General features: G+C 39.5%; 1 protein-coding gene across 1 annotated transcript; it reads left to right on the top strand.

Moving 5' to 3' along the window:
* The first annotated feature begins 540 nt into the window (after positions 1 to 540).
* On the top strand, positions 541 to 4785 carry LOC135480588 (LIM/homeobox protein Lhx3-like). Its single transcript, XM_064760461.1, has 3 exons — positions 541 to 708; positions 1612 to 1941; positions 2685 to 4785. The coding sequence occupies exons 1-3, from the start codon at positions 654 to 656 to the stop codon at positions 3026 to 3028; spliced, it is 729 nt and encodes a 242-aa protein (XP_064616531.1). The 5' UTR covers positions 541 to 653; the 3' UTR covers positions 3029 to 4785.
* Positions 4786 to 10887: the final 6102 nt, after the last annotated feature.

The raw sequence follows: 10887 nt of genomic DNA, 5'->3' as shown, positions 1-10887 counted from the left end.
TTTCTTTTTTAAGAACATTGTGTATTGTTTGCTAGCCCTTTTTACGTTATACGGTCTTCTGTGCATGTTAAACAACCTCGTCAGCCTTCCATCCATAAATTGTTGGTGATGTGGACAGTTGGCCAGTAGTGGATCGAAAGATCCTGCATGCCGTGGGCTGAAATTTGACGAGTTAAAATTTATAATGCATGCAGAAAGTCAAAATGTTTTAGATTGACCTTCGCAATAATGACGTGATCAGAATTTTATGTTTTGCCATTATCAAACTAGAATTTGAATCAGGTTTAAAATTCGACTTGATTCGAAACTGTCCCTGTGAAATCAGTCTCAGTATCTAGGAAGACTATTTTGCCTTAACGCGTGTATAGGGTGGACAAGTACATGTATACCGGTCAACAAGTTTAATGAATGTCCCAGGTCAAAAATGTTCGAAACCATTCATTACGTTCATAACTGTTACTTTAACTTTTTGGCATAAATTATAAAACTTTTTTTCCCATTTCAGACGATTTGGAACAAAATGTGCCGGATGTGAGAAGGGGATTCCGCCGACGGAAGTAGTTCGGCGCGCACAGGAAAATGTTTACCACTTGGAATGCTTCACGTGCATTGTCTGTAACAGGCGGCTAAATACAGGGGACGAGTTCTACTTGATGGAAGACAGGAAGTTGATGTGCAAGACGGATTACGAGGCGGCAAAAGCGCGAGGTAAATGTGTGCAGACATTCGAGACGATAACAACATGAAACCTTGGAAAAATTGCAACTTTGTTTGAAAAGTCTTGGAATAATGGGGTACATTTTCTCGAGCAAAATGGCGGCTGCCAGCAAGTGTGAATTGACCATAGTTACGATGAATGAGTAATACGTTACCAGTTTGCTCCGAATAAACAATCAATTTCACGACCCAAATTAGGTGAGAAAGTTTTCCTATTTATAAACTTAAACCGTCATGGTCTGTAAAGAAACTTTTATTTTAGAATCGATAACTATAACTATACCTATAAACGCTGACGTCAGAAGAATGCTCAAGCTGATTAGTAATCGTTACCATGGTAACGACGTCCATCACGGATTTTTCTCATTTCAGCTTAGAAGCAATTTAACCTACAAAAATACAATAAAAAGACGTGTGTCTTTAAACTAGGTTTGTTTAGGCTTAACCTCTTCACTGGTGTCCTCGCGCGGAACAACTGAATCAACATTCATCAACAAAATTTTTTCAAATGTTGGATGGTATCATGCTGTACATAGATCAGGAATACGCATGTGTACGAAGTATTATTGGAAACAAAGGTTAAGATAGTTGTTTTGTTTTCTGATATCACTGTCTCGTCGCCGTGACCCCAGTGACCTCGGCGTTGTTTAAGATTTCTGTGCAAAATTTGCCATTGGTGGCAGTGATATAAGGCGGAAGTGATGAAAGCCGCGCATGCGCTGTAAGGAGAATGGGATCATACTCCAGTAACCGTAATACTGCAACAACTAGGTCCGCCAATGGCTTTCTTTAATCATTCAGCGCGGAATTTAACCCATAAAATGGCAACATTGTCATACACGCATATCAGTTGAATAAACACAATTCTGATGACATTTTTCATTTGCATTACAGAATACGAAATGGACAACGGCAATAAACGTCCAAGAACTACGATTACGGCGAAGCAGTTAGAAGCTTTAAAAAGAGCGTATAATGAAAGTCCCAAACCAGCTCGTCACGTCAGAGAGCAACTGAGCGCGGAGACCGGGCTGGACATGCGGGTTGTGCAAGTGTGGTTCCAAAACCGGCGGGCCAAGGAGAAACGATTGAAAAAGGATGCCGGAAGACAGAGGTGGAGCCCTTACTTCCGCCATTCCTCCATGGGCAAGAGGCACCCGGACACGGATGGCTCTCTTAGCCCGGATGATAGGTCTGACGATGGCCTCGGAGACACTTATCACAGTAAGTACAACACCTGTAGCTGCAATCAGTTCAAGGGGACGATATCACAAAGCGATTTTTGAATTAAAGAATACATTCGGTGCAAAAATGAAGTAGCCTGCTGTGGTGACATCCTCGATGACAGCTGTCGAAACAACTTTGTGGGTGGGAAGTTCGAATTGAGGGCGCATAGCTTGTGCCAGATTCCCAGTATGTTCATCGATGACGCCATTTCCGAAAACTCACGACCTTTAACGGCAATATACGTATAAGCAGAGGGGTTATTAAGAGATATGAAAGTAAAAACTTAAAAACGTATCAATGTGATCGAGTGATTCTAGTCACAAATACCTGGCGAAGAACGGCTGCTTGATCCTTGTCTTGTTTTAATGTTATTGTATGTTAAATATGATGACAACACAGCATTTTGAGAAATTCTAGACCAGTGACGTCCAATAATTTGAAATTATCACTGCATTTTTATCTAAATCTGCTTAAGCTATTGTGCTAGTATTTGAGCATTTATATGAACAGTTAGAATAAAACCCCAGCTGAGGTACATGTCAACATGTACAGTTGACAAGAGGCTGATTTGTACAGAGGACGTCTGACTAATTGCCAACTATCACACTGTCGTCTCTGCAATGGTTTTACTCTCTATTTGCTGCAAGTCTTTCATGGTGTCGATTTTATTCTCAGTGTCCATTTTTTTTGGTCCAAATTGTGCCAATATCTTATAACGTATCCGTCTTCTCTTTTCACAGCTGACCTAGATGATCTCGACCAAGCCTCCAGTGATATGTACACGCCTGGTCAACCATTAGATCACGAGCCTGGGCTAGGGCAGGTACCTATCGTACCCCCGGGGACGCCACCTATGGACACCTGGGCTTCATACACAGGGATACCCAACAGTCATTTTATGGGTAGACATTCGCCCAACCTCGGAATGTCTCACCCTCCTCCCATGATGCCTTTGGACGCCAACCTTCCGGTGTCCAACGCTCACGGAGTGCCCCGGATGTTAGTGCCGGATGTGAATGACAGTAGCCATGGTTACTCGGATTACCCTCCTGTTTCAAGTCACAACCACGTGGAGGTTTACTGATGACGTAGTCGTGATGACGTATTGACATAAACAATTCAGGGAAGCTGGTCAACAAAGGACAAAATGTGTGTTTTCGTCTCGTTGTGACGACATAAAGTTCTGTGGTCTGCAAATCAACTAACTGACTGCAGTGTACGCATGAATTGGGGGGCAATGTGCCTGTTATTATCTACAAGGTAAAGGGAAATTGAAAAACCTTTGAGCGTCATTTTGTCGATTGGTTTCGTAAATGACTTTGTCATGTGACGTTTGCGGATTGTCCACACTGAAGAAAAAAAAAGTTTCGTCCATTGTAAAAACAAAATGTCGGGTTCAACACACCGACTTCGCCTGGGCTGGTAAACATTATACACCTTCGGTTATTGTCGTTGACGTTCGGTGGATCCCGGCAACGTTCGGTTATCCCCGGGACTTGTTGTTCTGTTAGTTTACCTCATTGAGCGTGTTGACTAAGATAAACTCAGATACGTTCGTAAAAGTGTGGGTGGATAACCATACACAAGGGATCGACTTGAGCAGAAAAAGTAGAATAAAAAACAACACAGATTTTCACATATGCTGCAAAATATGTGATCCTTGAGAAAACAATATTGATGTTAGTTGTTTCGTCTCCCAGAGCATCCTACGGTTTTCATGTCGTCGTGCATGGAGAATACTGCACATAGTATATTTATCGAAACAGCCACCCGTTCTTGACCTACATGTAGTTTATGCTGAAAGTGCTTTGGTATCAAGAGATCTCTAACATTACATGGAGCCATCCTTACGTTTAACCTTTTAAAGCGAATATTGGACGACATATGCGGTGTAAACGTCCAACGTTTCAAGAGACATACCAATTAACAATTATATCACCGCTGTAGAACAGCTTTGCCTGTCTCATTACTGTGTATATTTAAAGAAACTTGTACGAACGTGCATGCCTGTCTATTCATACATCATATATACTAGCTATCGCATGGTTTACGGCAAAGGTTAAAACATAGCGATATCTTGCATGTATATTATTCGGTTAAAAGGAACTATAAAATTTCTTATTTTTTATCAGAGTTTATTTATGATGGGTAATATTCGGCAGAAATGTACATTGCAGATAATATTATGATAATTTCGGAGAGTACGCATAATTTCGTTTAATTTATTCAATTTTCAGTTTAATATTTCTTTTAGGAAATGATCTCTTTAGTACAAGTTTTCGTTCATTATACGACAGTGTATATAAAAGACAAGGCAATTATACGTGGAATTAATTTTTGTATCAGCTGTATTTTTTTTTGTATTTTTTTGTTTGCTATCCAAAATGCAACCTTCACCTTTAGATTATAAGGGTAAACAATAGGACGTTGTCGCTGCAATCTTGGTCTTCATCTTATATGGAAAATCATTGGTTAACAGACACTGTCAAAATGTCTTTGAGAGCAATGATTAGTTACTTTATTTTCACGTATCGTTGTAAATGTTATGAATATTTTTGAAATGGAGGCTTTATTTATTCTCACTGATATGTATATGACGGCTTATTTCTTACGACACATGTCAAAAAATGAAAATGCAGTTTACGGTTTTTGATCTCGCATCGATGTGGATACAATTTATTTATTTATTTATTTGATCGTTTAAATTAATTTATTCATGTATTTATTATATTGGTTCTTATCATTGGTAAGAACACGCGTAATTTAAATCTATTTTCAATTCTAGTCACATGTGTGTATGTCACGTGACTTTTTTCGAGTCCGTGTGAAGAAAGTGGGAAACCCCGTATGAATCTGTTTTCGCTAAATTGTAAATAAAGTCTTATTATGGAATAGAAAAGTAGTCGTTTTTTCTTTCTTATGTGTGGAATTAACGCTTGATTTGTCATTTTCATGACGGATGGCGGTGCTGATTGAATCTCATGCTGTCTTTGAGCGAGATAACTTAAATGTCTGTGAATGAAGTGTTGACTATAAAGTTGATAATGCTCCATCGGAGTTCATTCCGCCACAAGCGAGTAACCCTTAATCACTGAGGTCCCAGGTCAAATCTGAGGATTGCTGACCTTGACTGCTTTTTCAAGTCCGGATATTTGTCAAGTATAACCCGCCTATGTTGTATTCTGGTTTATTATGAGCACTTCACAATTTCCTCCGCCAACACAGTTGTTGCCAACATGACAATTCTTGAGTATCCGGCATTAATCACTGATTAAAACACGTCGTTGTTGTGAGGATGGATCTTCCTTTATGAAAGTGAAAGTCTGATAAATACAATGAGTTTTTTTAAAAATATTTATTTACTTATTTATTTACATACTTATTTATTACACAAAAGTTTTATGGCATACTGACAAGATTTCACCGGTATACGTGAGCCTAGCACACTGGAAGTCGTCTATATTGATATTATTGTAGTCGTCTATATTGATTACAATAATTCACGGGTGGTCGTACCGCGAAGGCCAACGTGGAGGTCAGGCATCTACCTGCGGATGGTCATGAGTGTCCCCTGGGCTCTGCCCGGTTTCGTCCCACCATAATGCTGGCCACCATCGTACAAGTGAAATATTCTTGAGTACGGCGTAAAACATCAATCTGATAAACAAATAAATACAACAATACTATGACTGATCTTTAGTTGTATCTAGAGTTTGCAATCCAAAACGAAACATTGTTTCGGACATAACGTTTTTATATTCTCAGTGCTTTCACGCTTGACAGGTACAGGACTATGCCGCAGTGCGGAGGTTTTGTTTCGCGAGTTACCAGGTGTGCTCCGCACATATTCCTGTAATATACCCTTGCCTCACAAATGAATTTTTTTCGACTGCTAATATTCATAGACGAAATTAATGAGCGCAAATGTTAAAAAATATAACATACAACGTCACTCTTGAAATACAAGAAATGAGTTAAAATTAATGGTATGTTCGAAACGTATAAACATATAAACGCTGACTCTTATGTCCACGTATTCTCTATATTTATTATGAAGCTTTTATTCTCAGTTCAAACTGATTATCTTACTGTTGAACACCATATTTACTACTTTTGTTACTTCACAACAGGATATTTTATATTTAATCCACACCTAATTCCATGTAATTCGCAGTAAACTAGTACAAATAATAAAGATAATATTTCAAGGTAAAGTTTGAATATCTTAACTATTGTTCTGATCAAATCTTTCATCTTTCAATATATATTTAAACTATACTGGAATTTAAAAATTACCGTCCAACAGACTCTATATAACAACGCTCAGACTCCAACAGAATGGCCAAGGTCGTATCTCTGATCACTGCACCTGTAGTCCCGATGATTTTCGACTGTTTGACAATTTACAGGTTTTACCCGAGGTCTTCATTCGGCTATAGATGTGGTGACAGCAAGTATATGCTACAATCTAGGTTCCAGGTCAATAATCGCAAGACCAATTTCTCGGAAAACAACGTTCAACACAAACCAACAAAACACTATAAATATATTAAGTCACAAATTAACATGTAGCACTCAGCCGTTTTAAGTGATTCTCGGAATACTCCAGGAGTGTTCTATAGGCACCGAAATTTAACCGGCATCCAAATCGTGCGTGTACCATATTATAGTTCGTAAGTGCTGTTAACCAGAGGTACGATGGGTGTCAGTTATAGACTATTCATCACAATTGCTATAATGCAGCTCTTGCATCATTAACAATCGAAACTCAGCATCAATGGCACTCAAATATACGGAATAACAAACGCCAAATTTCTTATATCTTCCTGAAATAACGCTGTTAAAGCCTTTATGGAAACACCGGGAGGGCACAAGCCCCACTGGGTAACACTATCCCACGAGCCTCCATTGTATCGGGTCGACAGACGCCTGCTAAATATAAAAATATTCGCCGGCGTATGTCGCTATAGTCCAGAGGGACTTGGTTGTGGGATGAATTGCCTGTGGGGTAGAGAAATAAAAGACACATTAATCATAACGTTCCGTCTACCCAGTATATTGATTCACAGGAGGCCCATTTCTCTGTGTGTAGGGTTTTGTGGAAGCTTGTACAGCCATAATGCAACTTTTAGCCTGTATAACGGCGGTGGAGTGGCTAATATCGCCAGACTCGTCTGACATAATATAGAAAATTTAGTGTTTTATTAGAATCTGTGTTTCCTCATGAAGTAATTGATGAAGATAACAGTTCAAATACATCATTTTAACACCTATTAAACGAAAAAAAACTGCTGTACTGACATAAACGAACTGGCAAACGTGAGAGTTAAGATAGCTCACTGCAACAGTAACTAAATATATCGTACAAGTTTAGCTGTGAAATCATTAAAGAAGCTTAAGAAATCAAGTACGTTACAGTAACAGTTAAATCATACAATTCATCAAAAATGTTGTGTTGAAACAAATGTTAGTGTGAGCTGGAGAGGTGTTACCGTATTCCTGCATTAACCATGATTCTGCTGGTAGATTAAGCATCCCCAGGCCTGGTCTGTTTACATTGCATTAATGCTATTGTATGTTAAATTTAATGACAACACAGCATTACTAGACCAGTGATCTCTAATATGTTACAATTAACAGCACTTTATTTTCTTTACGTGTTTCTGCTTAAGCTATGTTACCAGGGGTGTGTAATTCGCTATTATTTAAGCATTTACATGCACAGTCGGAATAAACCCTAGCTAAACTGGAAAGTTTCACCACAGCTAGGCTGTATTTCACCCGTTACTCGTGACCATTTGCCAACTATCACATTGTCGGCGCTCTTCTGATTTTACTCTCTGTGCCAGTTAAATATATAGTACAAAAACCGTAGCTGTAGTAAAACCGGCAGAAATGAGAGTAGGTCTAATCAGGAATGACAACAGGTGCTACTCAAACAGCAATGAAAGACAAAGAAAACACTGAAATGAAGTAAAGATGAAGACCTTTTAACACTTTCCAGGAGAATAGTTCCATTTTTTTTTTCAAGAGTTTGTTCTACCGGGTAAAATGGATATAAAACATCAGTTTCTACGGTGGCCTGTAGTGACCTAGAGGGTATCAATATATATCCAGTATATGGTTATGCATTTTGACTGACGAAAGCTAGGAGTTTGCTTGAGTTAAATGGCAAAAACCTGTTGTGACGCTACTCTTCTCAATACGGTGACGATAATCTTCTCAATACGGCGACGATACTCTTCTCAATACGGTGACGCTACTCTTCTCAATACGGTGACGATACTCTTCTCAATACGGTGACGATACTCTTCTCAATACGGTGACGCTACTCTTCTCAATACGGTGACGCTACTCTTCTGAATACGGTGACGATACTCTTCTCAATACGGTGACGATACTCTTCTCAATAAAGCTACTGTAGAATCTAAAGTTTGTAAATGCATTTTACCATGTTGAAAAACCATGTTTTTTTTCCTGGACAGCATTTAATGAGTGAATGAGAAGTTTCAAAGTTTCAAAGTTTCGAATTCGACGAGCTGATACATCAAATCGCACTGCGTGAAGGTGGTATAAAAACGTAGTATATAGTCTGTATATGTATGATTTTAATTTGTGCTATCTCCTCTTCATGCACAGTCAGGTGGAAAATGAGACTTGCGTGTAATTCAGCAAAGTACAACATGAATCAATCAAAAATACCTGAAGCAATATACATGAGTTTTTGCGCGTGTAAACCCCGCAAACCGAATCCAGGCCTCGAAACAGTCATCTTTATAACGGTGGACAGCCATAATCGAAGCCTCAAAACAGACATCTGCATATAGGCCGTCTGCCATGATCAATTCTTCGAAGCAGACATTCCTACACCAGCCACCAGCCATAATCCATGTGTCGAAACAGACATTCCTATACAAGCCTTCAGCCATTATCTATGCGTCGGAACAGACATTCCTATACCAGCACTCAGCCATAATCTATGCGTCGAAACAAACATTCCTATACCAGCCCTCAGCCATAATCTATGCGTCGAAACAGACATTCCTATACCAGCCCTCAGCCATAATCTATGCGTCGGAACAGACATTCCTATACCAGCCCTCAGCCATAATCTATACGTCGAAACAGACATTCCTATACCAGCCCTCAGCCATAATCTATGCGTCGGAACAGACATTCCTATACCAGCACTCAGCCATAATCTATGCGTCGAAACAAACATTCCTATACCAGCCCTCAGCCATAATCTATGCGTCGGAACAGACATTCCTATACCAGCCCTCAGCCATAATCTATGCGTCGAAACAAACATTCCTATACCAGCCCTCAGCCATAATCTATGCGTCGAAACAGACATTCCTATACCAGCACTCAGCCATAATCTATGCGTCGGAACAGACATTCCTATACCAGCCCTCAGCCATTATTTATGCGTCGAAACAGACATTCCTATACCAGCCCTCAGCCATAATCTATGCGTCGAAACAGATATTCCTATACCAGCACTCAGCCATAATCTATGCGTCGAAACAGACATTCCTATGACAGCTGTCAGCTATAACAGACGTTCCAGGTTAATAATCGCAAGGCCGAAATCCAAAACAACGTTCAACACAAGCCACCAAAAAACTAAGAAAATATATAAAGTACGAAAATAGGGCTGATTCGTGCAAAGAGAAACACTCAACGGTTTTCAATGACGACAGAATTTTGGCCAATGCAACCTTGCATGATGACAGTCTGCAATCGAAATGTACCAAACGGTGAGAGTAAAGGTCAGATCCATGAATAAATTTTACAATATTAAGTGACTCTTAACAGTTGAAGCTGAGATGTGTATTATTATTTTTATTTGCAAAGTTCACTTACCTCGTTTATAGATACACATGTATACGATATTTTGAATGTCAAAAGTCGAAACCTAAAATATTAAAGAAGTTTGATCTTCTGACCACCTGCGACAAAGATCAGCTTGTTAAGGTCTAGAGAAATGGCTTTAGGTGGCACGGTGGAATTATGTTGCGTGTACTTTAGATAAGGGGGATCTATATATATCAAATATAAATAGAAATATTTATTATGTATTTGACTGGTGTTTTATGTCGTACTCAAGAATATTTCGCTTATACGACGGCGGCCAGCATTATGGTGGGAGGAAACCGGACAGAGCCCGGGGGAAACCCACAACCATCCGCAGGTTACAGACAGACCTTTTCAGCATGAGCTGGAATTGATTGATAAGAATAAAAGCTTTGACATATTTTCTCTTGTTTATTTCTTTTTCTGAGATCACTTTCTGTCTCATCGCTTCACTATAGTGACCTTGGCGGTCTTCAACATTTCTGTACATAATTTGCCAATTGTGGCAATGGAGAATACAGCCTGAATCTATGTGTCGAAATAGACATCCATACACCAGCCGTCAACCAGAATGGACGTTGAGGGTCAATAATTGCCAGGCCGATTTCCAAAACGACGTTTAACGCCAAATAACTAAGAAAGTATATAAAGTATGAAATTAGGACGGAATTTTGTGGATTTGTTGTTAACTGTATTTCAGGAAGAGGCGTACAACTGCCATGGTGTTGATTTATAGTAATATTTATTAGTATTGGAATAGGCATCGGATCTTAGCTGAGTGGTGAGGTGTCAGACCTCAAGCCACTGTCACACGTGGTGTGGGTTCAAACCCGTTTTTTTTTTAAACGTCTTCCCTCTAATTGTTCGGGGGTGGGGGTGGGGGGTGTTGTGGGGTTGCTCAGTTGGTTAGCGCGCTTAGCGCAGCATAATGACCCCGGGCTTTGGGCCCGTCGACCGCCTTCGTATAAGTGAAATATTCTTGAGTACAGCGTGAAACACCAATCAAATAAATAAATAAATAAATCTAATTGTTCGTGATACATTGCTGGAAATAGATCGTTTGCTCAGTCCTACATTCTTTGA

Source organism: Liolophura sinensis, chromosome 13 (genome assembly GCF_032854445.1).
Source record: "Liolophura sinensis isolate JHLJ2023 chromosome 13, CUHK_Ljap_v2, whole genome shotgun sequence".
Classification (NCBI taxonomy): Eukaryota; Metazoa; Mollusca; class Polyplacophora; order Chitonida; family Chitonidae; genus Liolophura; species Liolophura sinensis.
Note: the sequence above shows the minus strand (reverse complement) of the source record. Positions and strands in the feature narration are given on the sequence as shown.

What these genes read in the sequence shown, in the direction of transcription:
- LOC135480588 (XM_064760461.1), top strand. Translation starts at nt 654, where the DNA reads ATGGAAGACAGGAAGTTGATGTGCAAGACGGATTACGAGGCGGCAAAA. An exon ending in CGAGGCGGCAAAAGCGCGAG is followed by an intron (nt 709 to 1,611) that starts GTAAATGTGTGC and finishes TTTGCATTACAG; the next exon opens with AATACGAAATGGACAACGGC. An exon ending in CCTCGGAGACACTTATCACA is followed by an intron (nt 1,942 to 2,684) that starts GTAAGTACAACA and finishes CTCTTTTCACAG; the next exon opens with CTGACCTAGATGATCTCGAC.